The 13882-nt window shown below is 40.5% G+C and overlaps 1 protein-coding gene across 1 annotated transcript; it reads left to right on the forward strand.

Moving 5' to 3' along the window:
- The first annotated feature begins 1866 nt into the window (after positions 1–1866).
- Positions 1867–12520, forward strand: LOC145467630 (ras-like protein 1). The gene is made up of 7 exons (XM_081451208.1): positions 1867–2138; positions 5041–5191; positions 5696–5714; positions 6605–6624; positions 7384–7611; positions 8664–8759; positions 9485–12520. Exons 2-7 carry the CDS (start codon positions 5108–5110, stop codon positions 9617–9619), a joined length of 582 nt encoding a protein of 193 aa, XP_081307334.1. The 5' UTR covers positions 1867–2138; positions 5041–5107; the 3' UTR covers positions 9620–12520.
- Positions 12521–13882: the final 1362 nt, after the last annotated feature.

Genomic DNA, 13882 nt, shown 5'->3' on the forward strand with positions numbered 1-13882 from the left:
AGTAGAAAAAAATTCCCTCATTATAGCAGGCAATTTCAGTTTGACTCTCTTAACTTTCTTCTATCTTTTTGTTAAACAAATTAGTTTGTCCACAGACGATGCGGTTGATACTTTCGACGAACTCAAGACAAACTAGAGGGCCCGTGAGCAGGCTAAAAACAAGCTTTCAGTTCTATTTACAAGAATTGTTTTTCTATTTGAAGTGTCCCCAATTACCACAGCAGCGTTAAATGCCATGGCACTTAAATTAAGTGACTTTTTTAATTTTTATCTCGTGTTTTAACTTTTTAACTTTGGGACGCACGTTTAACGGGAATGGATCGCGGGTGGCATTACACGCGGCCCAAGTTCCATTTGTCTGAAGACTATGTTGCGTGTAATATAGGTTATGGCGAAAATATGAGTTTGTATACCATGCCACAGAAAATACAGCCAATCAGAACACAGGAAAGCCGTTTTATAAAGGCTTTTGTTCTTGGGCCATCATAGTTTAACGAGGAATAAAACACAAATAGCGGTGATAAACATATTAAACATACGCATTTTAATAACTTGACGTTTTGTATGCTTCTCAATCTCGTTTCCAGACCCCCTATTTACATTTCATATATAGTTTTCAAAAATTGTAACGGTCTTTATTCCACTTTTGAAAATGTATGTTGCGTAGCATACGAAACGTCAAGTTATTAAAATGCGTAAGTTTAATATGTTTATCACCGCTATTTGTGTTTTATTCCTCGTTAAAGCCGTTTTATATTCAACGGTATTACGCCCAAACTTCCCATCATGCGTCGCGTGTATGTCGCTTAGATTCTGTTGGCCACTGTATTTTCTATGGCATGGTATAAAATAGTTATACAACGGTCTCTCGTGGTATACCATGGAATGTACCACTTGTCTCTAGTATTTTCGCGGCATTCAAACTCGCCTAAAGGCTAAAGTGTGTATACCGAGAAAATACTAGCGACTCGTTGGGTTAGTCCATGGTATACCACGAGAGACCGTTGAATAACTACCCGGATAACTAGTATGTATGGGAATATTTATGGAAATATTTTGTACGGGAATATTTACGCTTGTTGTCTGGTCGCTTACTCTACTGAAACGAGGCCATTTTTACTAGTTATTTATCGCTTTCTTGGTTTCCCACTCCTAAGAGAAAGACGTTCTTTCGTTCATGATTATATTAGACCTTTTCTAACATTGTACATGCGAAACGCGAGACGGAAATGCGAGACGTAAACGCGAAACGTGAGTCAGGCGCGCACGACCTTCCGGGACTTGTTTTCGTTTCATGATCACAACAATTTCTTATTATTTCCTCAGGATTGTACTGTTCCGTGTTTTTGATATGTTAATCCTAAAAATAAGAAGCCTTTTGACAAACAAGCTACTCAGCACGATAGCTGTTATATTTTTATGGCACGTTCTTACGGGCCAAGGACATCCTCAGAAAAACTCAAAACAGTTATTGAGAACTGATAGAAAGCAAGGGGTGCTTACCATCTACAAAAACCATCCGGTTGGAAATTTCAGGCATAAACATTAAACAGTTGAATGCCACGTTGCGGGAGAGGGAATCGCTGTAAAGTATATCCACATCAGCTAGAGAGACTTAAAAGAGCAGAAAAATAGCATCACCTCAAATCACAGCCCATATTTTCTGAAGCTTCCCAAACGGAATGGCGCGAACCATTTGATTTTCCAACTGGAATTTCCGGTTTCCAGATGGCTGAGAAGTTGGAGAAAAAATATCAATTTTCTTTGAGGAAATTTACTATCAACACAATATGTCCGAGGTATATATAAGACTTCGTAATTTTTTGTCGTACACACTTCTTAAAAATTTACTTTGTCGGTGCGCAGTTTGTAATCCACAGGGAAACAAACAACAACTTTAGCACGTGTGCAGCTCATTGCTGATTGGTGATGACGTCATGTATTTTTGTACAAGACTGTTTTCAAGTATTTACCGAGGGCAGGTTTAGGATGCTGAGGGTTTTCCATTGAATGGAATTTGCAGCTGTTCTAGGTTTTAAGTCGCGTTTTTTTTACGTCTTTAGTTGTTTTGGTCGAATCCTTGCATCGCCCTTCTTACAAGCTCGGAGCAAGCGCGAGGCTTCGAACCGTTTGAGTTGGTAAGTGAAGCTTCCTACTTCCCTTCGACCAAGTTGTTTTTCAAACATGCTAATGAAGAACTGTTTTTGATCATAAGTTAACGTGCACGAAACCTCGCAGTTAACATGATTTTCACTAAGCGAAAAAATGCAATTCCTGTGCTGTAAATTAGAAGCTTATCGGTAACTGATCAGGGTTATAAAACACGCTAACTTGATGAATTCTTTGATACCGTAATTTCGTATCACATTATTTTAATTTTCCCTAACGTCCTTTGTTCTACAGAAGCATTTTCTTCAACAGTGATACCTTGCTAAAATATTTAGAAAACACTTATTATTTTTTTTCAAAGCGAGGTTGGCTTAGCTTTGTCAAAGATCTCCATAGCTTCAAAATGGAGCGAATATATATACAAGGAGTGTTCACCACGAGTCACTGCTTTTGTAGAACAGTTTATTAAGTTTAGCTTATTTCTTCCCTTAAGACTAATTTTGTATACCGCACGTAAGCTTGAGATTAATTGTGCTGCAATCGAAATGGCAAGTTCAGTCTTTGGGGCGGATGGGCAGATATAAAGTATGGGCTAAATTTGTCCCGATCAACGCCATGGAAGCCTTTCAGAGACAAACATGGACATGTTCACTTCACTGATATTATTTCCGCGTCCTTTGATTTTTGAGAAGTTTGGGAGACCTGTGAGTGTTTGCTATTTTGACCTGCTTCAGTGCTGTACAATTGACATGAAATTCAATATGACAGCAGTGAATAACATTATTAATAAATACTTCCAAGGGTGTCTTCACTTCTTAAAGTGATACTGTCAAATACATGCAAATTTTTATGCATAATTTGCTAACTAGGTCAATTGCTTACAAGTGAGGGGGAGAATTCCATTGTTTTTTGTCTTCTAAATCAGTGTGATGGCAAGTGCGACACCATGTAATGCGTCTATCAATAGGGAGCTTAAGCAACACTGAGGACAACGCCTAGTCAAAAATGAATTTATATTGTATCAGCGAAATTCCAAATTGTCTAGATCTGTTCAGCGGGTAAAATGGGTAAAATCAGATCAAATATCCCTGCCTCAGCATAGCACCATAGTGTGTTGTCCTGTAGGCCTCCATTCATTTCAAGAGGGTCATAATTTCTCACTGTCAGTGGATGTAAAATACTAGAATTCCTACGGTTTATAATGCAATCTCCACAAAGTGAGGTGTTCCATCAATTTATATTGAAAGTGAGTAGTGAGAAGTAGTTGTTTTATTCATTGATATGGTTCCATTCCTCCTTGCCCCACCCCTGGAGCCCAGACTGTTAATCTAATTCCCAAGGGTGAGGAAGGCAATCATAGTCAAATGCCCCACATATGCCTGGGATCTCCTCCCCCCTGCACCCCTTGGGTTTAACATTGATAGACACATAATGCCTAGAGGTTCAAAACTATTTTACCTGACACGGCATCTTCATCTCCTACTATTCCTACTTTATCTCCTACTCCATGTACAAATTAATTGAAATCAACCGGCATTTTTCATGTATATTACCAGCCATGACAGTATGATCAAGAATCATTCACCATTTAATTTAATTTAGGGGTGGTGAATCGTAAGTGTGAGACTTATTGTGACAGCAAGACTAACATTTCTCTTTGTGAGCCCAAAGACAGCCTGAGACTCCAAGACAGCTTTATTAAAAAATTGAGTCCAAGATGCACATAGAAGCTTAAAAAGTGAGACTGCGAGATCCGTGAAATTTGACTAAAATTTTGCGAGAACTAGAGTTTTTGAAGGACCATTTGCCACCCCTTGATTTGTTTCCCCAGTTGTGTTACAGGGGCGGGAGAGGAGACACGAGGATGGGGTTTTTTGGAGAGGAGAGGGACTTGTTGCCGGGGGGTGGGGGCAGGGGGCTCCTATGTGAAAAGGTCTCACTTAGGGGAATAAATCAAGGATTCTTGTCTCACTTGGGGTGTTCATGACGAAACGCCACTATTTTTAGCTGTCAAAGTATCTATTACGGTGCACTCAAAGAAATAATAATGTTAAAAATGTTTAAAAAAATGTTCTTATTTCCTATTTTGGGCTTGATTTCCACTGGTCTCTCAAGTGCAGTCTAGTAGCCGGGGCTCCCTTCCTGAGCAGGGGCTGGTAATTGAGCCTATTCCATTTTATTTGGTATCATTTAGGTATCAAATAAACCTCGAGCCACACCCAGATTGGTCTCTGTTAGGGGTTTAATTCAAATTTCCTGACAAGCATTCCTGACCTTTTCATATGGGAATCATCTCCGAGAGGCGCTTGCTATCATGGGAACCTCTCTAAGACAGACACCATCCGGACTGGTCGCAGTTGCCTGTCTTATAAAGGTGTCTGTTAAAAGAGCGCTGACTTTTTATCAATTTGCCATGAGAATTGTACAATTATGACTAAATGTTCCAAGAATAATTATTGCACATGCTATGATCAGATTATGTCTCGTTAAAGTTTTTTTACCACATCTGTGATGTTATGTTAGACTAGAATGCATGCAGATTGCCTTACAACTTTGAGTGCTGGTAATTTCTGAAATATTTTATGAAAGGAGTGATAATCGAGCGTTCTTGTGATTGTTGAGTTGTATTAGCACATTAGAATTTTGAAGTGCAAGAAACACTTAGCCGTACTTCATGTTTCTCTACAACCTCCTATTATTTAAAAAAAAAAAAACCTGCATGCTTGAACTATAACTCAACAGTGCAGTCAGGCACATTTACTATTACCCTACTGGGGGACTGCAGAAAACATTATCATGTAAACCACAGTAATTGAAGAGATGGACATGGATGATTGAATATTTATTAAGTAAAAAAAAAACACTTTTAAAGGCATTGATTAGTTGAAATAAACGTTTGTAATGGGTAGTTTTGATTTCTCTTACTGTAAGGTTTTGCATCCTTTCAGTGGTGGATGGAAAAGTGTTTTAGTCAAGCAATCAACAGTAGCTGAGAGTTATGTTTCGTCTGTGTGTTGTTGGAAGTGGTGGAGTTGGCAAGAGCTCTTTAACCATTCGATACTTGAAGAATGAGTTCACTGAGGTAATTTAAATTAGACACATTTCATGCTGTTTCTATCTCAAAAACAACTTTGAGAAGGTTGTTACTTTTGTCTGTGGTGGTAAAAGTTAATGATTTAGCATTAATCTCATCATCATCATTGTCTTTTGCCAAAGATGCTTAAAATTGTCTTCAAGGATCTTGCAAGATTTTGCAACAAATTTATTTTTTGGTTCCTTAAAATCCTTGTGGATCCTAAAGGATCCAATTATTTGCTTGCATGATCCTTGTGTTCTTTTGAGATCAGTCTAAGTTCTTACAATTTCCTTTGTTTTACGCATCCTTGAAAGATCCATCTTTGTGGACATTTGGCGGGTCTTTGAACATCTTAAAGATACTGCAAGGTTTTCCCTTGGTTTCCCCATCTTCTGGCTTTCTCTGCTCTCCTGTATCTTCTTCCAGATTGCTCTTGGTCTTGGTACTGATCCTCTTTCCAAATTACATTGATTACATACTCACCTTATTTTTGTTTTATTCATTTTTCAGTACTATGACCCCACATTAGGTAAGGCTGACAGAGTTGAAGAACCACCTTAAAGTGTATATGACACATTTTTTCTCGCTGATTCTGGTTGTCAATAATGTTAGAAAAATGGTTGTCAAGTTTTAAGATTGTGAGAATATTTTGAAACCCCTTTTTTTCATTCAAAATACACCTGCTTTCATCTTGAAATTGTCCCAGAGATCACACATCCAAAATGTCACATGATTTACGTCTGTGACGTCACTGTGTTTGATAAACAAACCAATATGGCTGAAAACAAAGGGAAACGTTTGAAGCATGAGCCTGGTCGAAAATTAGCATTACTAGCTAGCAAATCACTGGCACATTTGAAGCCATGTGCAAGAGAAATGACAAGGCAGCTTCCCACAACAGCAATGTTATCAAACACTGTGACTTTACAAACACAATTCTCGTCTCCAGTTTCCCGGGACACTTTTATAGGGAAATTGGCTGTATTTCGGCTGCAAAAAAATCATCCTAATTATTTTTTTTTTTGCATTTTCAAAACAGTATTCGTTTATTACATATATCAAGGAAGGAAAATACTTTAAGAAAATTTTTGTGTCATATACACTTTAAGTTGGTAAAAAAGAAAGTGAACAGGGCTACAATGCATGGACATTGTTGCTATTAAATTAATAACTGTGAATTTGCTCCTGAGAAAATCCTAAATATTTTATTTGGTTACTATTAGAAAAGTACTACATGTATTATAATATTAATTATTTTATCTGTGATAATCCTTTCACATTTGGGAAACAGGTTTGCAAGAGAGACCTGTTAACAACATTTACTTCATTTAACTATCTTTTTAATAATGGTAGCTTTATTTGAAAGTGAATATAGTAAAATTATTTTGTTTTCTCTCTTTTCATATGTTTGGTGATCAGAGGAGACATACAGAAAGGAGGTATGTATTAAATATTATAAAATTCCCTGGAAGAAAGTACATGCTTAAAGCTAACTAGCAAAATGATTATCTGTTGATGTACTTGCTTGAACAATGAGAATTTAGATTTTGTTACTCATAATAAAAGAGTAATTTCTATTTATTTTCCTATTCGTATTTCTACTCTCCCCTGGATGGGATATTAGTCCATCACAGGGTTACCTCCAGCATTAAATTCGCCAGTACCCATAAATACACCTGGGTGGAGAGAGACATTGAGAGTCAAGCATCTGACCCAAGAACCAACATGGTAATAATATTCTAAGTTGTATTATATCTCGGAAAGCAGGGTTGCCACAGGTCAGGAAAAGTTCTTCAATGTCAAGGATAAGTCAAGGAATTTTATTTTGAGTCAGGAAAAATTGACATTTTGAAGAAAAGTCAGGGAAAATTAAAATAGTTTAATAGGGCTGATATAATACTGTTGAAGGCTGGAAGAAACATTTGTGGTCATTGGCATCTCAACCATATTTTTACTCAGTGAAGAAGTAAAATTTGTTGAAAACTTGTCAGTCTTATGTACGAGTGTAAAGGAGGGCTGTAAGTTGAGGCCAGAGGCCGCTACTAGATCTGACATTTTGTATTTATTTGCTCAGGGAAATTTTATTTTGATCAGGGAAAAGTCAGGGAATTTCGAAAAGTCATGTCTGTGGTAACCATGAGAAAGGCCTTGGAACATGAAACTTGCCTTACCGATTTTTCTTCTTTTTCAAATTCTAGATTGAATATAATGGCAAGCTGTATGATGTGGAAATAATTGATACAGCGGGACAAGAAGAGTATAGTTCATTCCGCGACTCGTCAGTGGCCACCGGTGATGCATTCCTTGTGCTGTTTGCCATAAACTCTACATCAAGTTGGCATGAGCTTAAGGATCTAAGAAGCAAAATTATTCAAGATCGCCAACAGATTTCAAGTATTCCTATGGTCATAGTGGCTAATAAATTGGTAAGTTCCATTGCATAGTTATCTGTTATGATCTTACTTTCTCTATTTAAACAATAGAGGCTGATAGTTGCCTCAGAAATTTGATGTTCTTAAAACAAATATGCTAGTTTTAAGAACGTCAGATTTCCACGGCACAGCTATGAGAGCGATAGTTTGAGATTTCAACATTCTATTGTCTTTATTGTTCACCACTAAACTTTCTTCCTTGTGCCAGTTCAAAAATCATGTTGAATAATTTATTTTCAACTTTTTTGGATGAAAGGTGTGAAAGCTGAATGTAGAATTTAAAAAAATGAAAACAGACACTATGGCACTATGGGCAGATGTCTCTCCACCAATGAACACTATCATGTCATATGATCAATTTAAACCAATAAGAATTGGAGAAAATTTAGAGGTGAACTATAACTCCACATACACTGTAGGACACTTTTGGCATTGCTAATCCTAGTAATATGCCAAACATAAGTGTCACTGATGTACCTAGAAGATGACTTAGTTCACCAGAAGTCCCTTGTGGCCCAACAGTTATATTGTCCTAAGAGCTGAAGGGGTGGTGAATAGTGGTGAATGTGAGACTTTACGAGAAGTCGAGACTAGCACTTTTCTTTGCGAGCCCGAGACATTTCGACCTTTGTTTAATTGTGAGACTGAGACTTCAGAGTAGTAGGGTTACCCTCATCTCATTCCTCATCGTGTCCCACAGGACAGCTAAGGCCGTAAGGGTTACCCTTCCTCCTTGTTAACATGGCCTAAGATTTTGTTGTTTCACATGGGAAAACCTGTGTGATATGTATTTACCAAGTCATGTTATCATGCTGCACATGACAACCATAAGTGAAAAGTGACATTACACATGGACTACATCAATGTATCCTGTAGAATTACATGAACTGCACACAATGAGGGGAAAGTGAGAAGAAAATCACATTTTTGTTTACAATAATTGAAAGCTAAGAAGCCTGGAAATTCTGAAAAATAAATAGAGTCATGGTTTCGGTGGGTACCACTGTGTTACTTGCTCAATGTTGTGGTCATTGTTGTTTTTGCAGGATCTTGAGGGCGAACGAGAAGTGAATAAAGAGGAAGTGCTGGAATACTGCAATTCTTCTGATGTCAATGTTCCTTTAATTGAGACATCGGCAAAGGTTTGTTCCCCTACTGCAGTCCATTTTAGGCAATATTTAGTACCCATTGCCATTGGTACAAAAGCCAAGGAGGGATTCCAACTCTCGACTCCCAACCCCTGACTCCCAACTCCCCTCTCCTCACTCCTGACTCCAAGCCCCTCAATCCTGACTCCAAAGGCCTGACCCCGACTCCCAAATTCAAAATATATAGGCCTCAATTTCTGAAATGCAACTTATTTCCCTGGAAATCAAGTCAAACTTAACCAAGTCAGAAGTCAGAAGTCCCTTCTGGGCTTTCGTACATAGGCATGCTGAAGGTGCATTGGCCAGCTGGTTAATGTGCTGGACTCCGGATCGAGCAGTCTGGGTTCAAGCCCTGGCTGGGGTCACTGCATTGTGTTCTTGGGCAAGGCACTTAACTCTTAAAGTGTCTCTCTCACTTCCCTGCACCAGGTGTATAAATGGGTGTTGGTCAGTTAAGCACTGGGGGTACCCCTGCTATGGACAAGGAGCCAAGCTACCCCCAGTTTTCTTTGTGGATTCCAATAGCCCTTGCTATCATCTACTTTTTCCACATGGTTGTAATCTTTGTATTTAGTACACACCATCCTTAGGCAGCCTCGCTCCCAGGGTCTCATCTTCCAGAGCAAGAGAGGAGGATGGGAAGATTAGGGGCCCTGGGAATGAGGTTGCATCATTAAGGTAACTAAGCTTGACTTAGAAACCTTTTTTATCTTTTTCAGACTGGTTTGAACGTAGAGGAATCATTTCAGCTTATGATGCAGCAGATCCAACGAATTCAACCAGCGCTGTTAGAAAGAACTGTACCGAAAAATCATGGAAAACCGCCTAAACCAGAAAAATGCGTTTTACTCTAGGATTAGTAGATAAATATAATTAACAGTATGAACTTTTGCAGTTTAGCAAAAAAACAAAAGACTTTTGATACTGATCACATTGCCGAGGAGAGCGAGCTTCCACATTCAAGTTTCCCAGCTCAGCTTTCTTCGGGTCTTAAAAGGGTATTGTGTACCTTGAAAGGTTTAATACTCCTAGAATTTTCAATTTTAGTTTATCGTGTTGGAGCCTTTAGTAACAAGTGAAGGTTAATTGGGACGTTTCTGCCCTTATTTATGTCGCGCTATTCAGCAAAAAAAAAAGGGCGGAAGATCTCACGTGGTAACTTTGTACTTAGACTACGAGTAGTCCCTCTTTCGCTTAGTCCTCGTGCGTGACGCGAGAGATGACCTCGAGAAAAAAATGGCCGCGCGAAATCCTGGTGGCGAGAAGCTTTTCGCGCGCTTCTTGCCCTCAGGATTTCGCGCGTCCATTTTTTTCGCGCGGTTTTCTTCCCGTCACGCGTGACGGACTAAGCGAAAGAGGGATTACTCGTTGCCTACTTTGTAATGTGAGTAGTATGCGACCCATTCGAGGCCATGATGTAAACTATCTGGCCATGGCTAACATGTGGAGAAGGAAATGTATGAAAGACTTTCGTGGTAACTTAGTTTTGAAGTGTTGAGGTAATTAGATTTATTTCTGAGAATGGTTTTCAGGCGTTCCTTTAGTTGGGGCGTAGCGTCAAAAAGCGGCGAGCCAAAAAAGGAGAGGTTTGGCAACGCCCTTCTACCCTATTTTTTCATGTGCCATGTTTCGCGCTTCGCTTAAAGTATTTGAACGCCTGGAAGAGATTAATATGACAGGAGGGGGAGGGGAGTGGAGGGGAGAGGGGGGGGGGTACTATTAGGTTGAAAAGTCCACCCAAGAATGTCAATGTTCATCTCAGATCGATAGACCAAAAAGTGTCCTTTTTCGCTAGTTTTGTTTAAAGAAAGAGAAATTTTAAAATATTGTTACATTGGTCTTCAAACTTTCAGTCCCGGTGAAGCAAACTGGTTATGGGGCGAAACGATCGGTTACCTAATATCCTTTGTCAGCTCTCTCGTCTCCTTGGAGGTCTATCGTTAATATTTTCTTTCAAGTGCCCTTCGAAGAGAAAGCGTGAGAAAATAGACTACTTTCGATGCAGTAAAATTCAGCTTGATAGCGAGGCCTAGGGGACACAAACAAAGGAAATGAATAAACATGCTCGTTCAATTTCCTTTGTTTTGTGTCCTCTAGGCCTCACTGCCAAGCTGAATTTTAATATATCGAAAACAATCTATTAGGAAGAGATCACACCTTCGTTTCCTTCCCAGGCCATGCACGAAAAGCTTGGAAGGGCACGGGGAGAGAAACCGATACAGTCCAGTCAAAAATCTATCACCTTTAAGCAACTGCCTATTTACCAATCAAAACTGTCTATCGCTCTCGTTCGGAGAGATGGACGGTTGTAAAGGGAATTAGGGTCCATATTTGGTTCCTAAATAGCACGGGCACACGCAAGGGCCAGCGCAACCAAACTCCATCACGGACGACAGGAACTGCTTAACAAGGACAGGCACAGCGTCACACGGACAGGCACAGCGTCACACGGACAGACACAGCGTAACACGGACAGACAGCGTAACACGGAAAGACACAGCTTAACACGGACAGGCACAGCTTAACACGGACAGGCACAGCTTAACACGGGCAGGCAAAGCGTATCACGGACAGCGTAACAAGGACAGGTACAGTGTAACACGGACAGACAGTGTAACACGGACAGACAGCTTAACACAGACAGGCACGGCGTAACGTGGACAGACACAGCGTAACACAGACAGGCACAGCGTAACACAGACAGGTACAGCGTAACACGGACAGGTACAGCGTAATAAGGACAGGCACAGCGGTTTCTGTAGCAGAAGCGGTTTCTGTAGCATGTAGCGACTAGGAGTATTTCTGCTCGCCCCTGGATGAGATGCTAGTCCATTGCAGGGTTACCCCCAGCATTGGGTAACCCGAAAACACTGACCTCCGGTCCGCGGACCCCCTCTACGGACCAGGTCCGCGGACTACCCTACGGACCGGTCCATTGATTACCCCTACGGACCCCTCTACGGACTACCCCAAAAAAGGTAAAAATAATAAATAAAGATTTCTCTTATGGGTTGTCTAATAGATTACTCGTGTCGGTGATTTTTCGAGAGTTACACAGTCACTGCGCAAATGTAACAGACTTGGGTTTTAACACTCCTCCCCCGCAAAAAAAAAAAATGCGCTAAAGCTGTTTTCAGCGTAAGGAGAAGCCGATGGAAAAAAGAAGGAACGTTCTTACCTTCCATTCTCAATCCCTCAATCCGGCTATGGAAGATGTGTTTTGGGGTCGTTTAAGCTTGTTTGTATCTGTAATTCCGCTGAGCAAATTGTGATACCTGGAACGAGTTCGCGAACCCACGAGAGAATTGGCTGAACAAAATGGCAGAGGGGAAAGAGCACAAATGTAGAGGTTTCCCAAAGGCTTCCCGGAGGCTTCCTGAAGGATTCCCACAATGTAACGTTCGAAATTTCGCCGTCATGATTAACCTGTTAGACAACCCGTAACTGAAATATTTATTTATTATTTTTATTCTATTTTCTGGGGGGGGGGGTGGTGGTCCGTAGAGGGGGGTCCGTAGGGGAAGTCCGTGGACAGGTCCATAGGTAGTCCGCGCACCCGGTCCGTAGTGGGGGTCCGTGGACCGGGGGTCAGTGTTTTCGAGTTACCCCCCAGCATTAAGTTCGCCAGTACCCATTTAAACGCCCGGGTGGTGAGAAGCACTGTGAGAGTGAAGTGTCTTGCCCAAAAACACAACGCAATGTCTCCGGCCTGGGTTCGAACCCGGACCGCTGGATCCGGAGACGAGCGCACCAACCATGAGGCCAAATGAAATGTACTGAATGTAACGCATTTTATAAGCAGTTTGTTTTTTACTGAAAATGACCGTTGCTGGGTGCAAATTTCTTAATTTACACGTGACAGAGCAAGGCGTAATTGGAGCAAAATTTTTTCAAAATCGTCGAGTCTAAATGAAAAAAATCTATACTGCGATCAATATCGATTTTATCCAATCGCATTCGCGAAGTTAGTGTAGTACTGAACCTTCCTTGGGAGACACGGCCATAAGAATGTAGAAACATTAGCCTCCATTTGGCACAAAAGTAAACTCTTCGGAAGTTATCTGTGCCTATCTGTTCCAAATAGCGAACAGAGCGCTAGGAAAACTGTGAGCTATGTCCAATGGAGTTTTGATAATTGGAGAACTTTATAAACAATGGCCTCCACTGTTGCGCGAAAATATGCATGGATATTTGTCCGCGGACATTATCTGTTCCGAGAAGGGAACAGTTTTCCGAGAAGCTCGAGGAAAACTGTGCGCCTCAAGGAACAGATAATGTCCAAGGACAAATATCCGTGCATATTTTTGCGCTAAATGGAGGCTATTGTAGTTATTTTCCTTTAAATATTTTTCGCCACACACGCAGTTTTGAAAGTTGGAAACATTCTCGGATATTCCCCAGTTTCAGCTGGGGAATATTCGGTCACGTGACGTGTTTCGACCAATCGCGCGCGAGCGAAAATATTTGATGAATTATAATCTCGGATATTCCCCAGTTTTAGCTGGGGAATATTCGATCACGTGACGTGTTTAGACCAATCGCGCGCGAGCGAAAATTAACAAATGGTAAACGCCATAGCGTGTACTATTGGGTTATGGATGCACGCGGGAGGTTGCTAAGCACGAAAGAAGCGTAAGAGTCGCACGAGGCGATAGCCGAGTACGACTATAGCTTCTTGAGTGCTTAGCAAATCTCCCAAGTGCATCCATAACTCAATAGTACACGCTATGGCGTTTACCATTTGTTTTATAACATAACATTGAGACATTGAACAACAGAAGTCCTTTTATTGAGCTACATCACAAAAAAATGTTCGTGTAGTCTTACATGACAAGAGAAAACAAGCGCGCGAAAATTCATTCATGACAACCGACTGCGCACCAGTAACTCGATAAAGTTTCATCTTCACACAACTGTGAAGACAGTTTCGCATTTCTGAGAGAAGGACGTCGGCCATTACTTTGGAAACAATGTCTGTCAAAAGATTTGCTTTGTAAACATTAGCACACACGTCAGCAGCGTACACCCATGGGCAAATAGTAGACGCTAAATTAACCAATCAGAGCGCGCGCTTTGCTTTAGTTATGTTATTACATTTGATAGTTGTTCGGTACCCT

Source organism: Orbicella franksi, chromosome 14 (genome assembly GCF_964199315.1).
Source record: "Orbicella franksi chromosome 14, jaOrbFran1.1, whole genome shotgun sequence".
NCBI classification, from domain to species: Eukaryota; Metazoa; Cnidaria; class Anthozoa; order Scleractinia; family Merulinidae; genus Orbicella; species Orbicella franksi.

Bases quoted from the DNA above. Each gene is read 5' to 3' on its own strand.
- LOC145467630 (XM_081451208.1), top strand. From the start codon at position 5,108: ATGTTTCGTCTGTGTGTTGTTGGAAGTGGTGGAGTTGGCAAGAGCTCT. The intron at 7,612-8,663 runs GTAAGTTCCATT...TTGTTTTTGCAG, and splicing joins TCATAGTGGCTAATAAATTG to GATCTTGAGGGCGAACGAGA. The intron at 8,760-9,484 runs GTTTGTTCCCCT...TATCTTTTTCAG, and splicing joins TAATTGAGACATCGGCAAAG to ACTGGTTTGAACGTAGAGGA.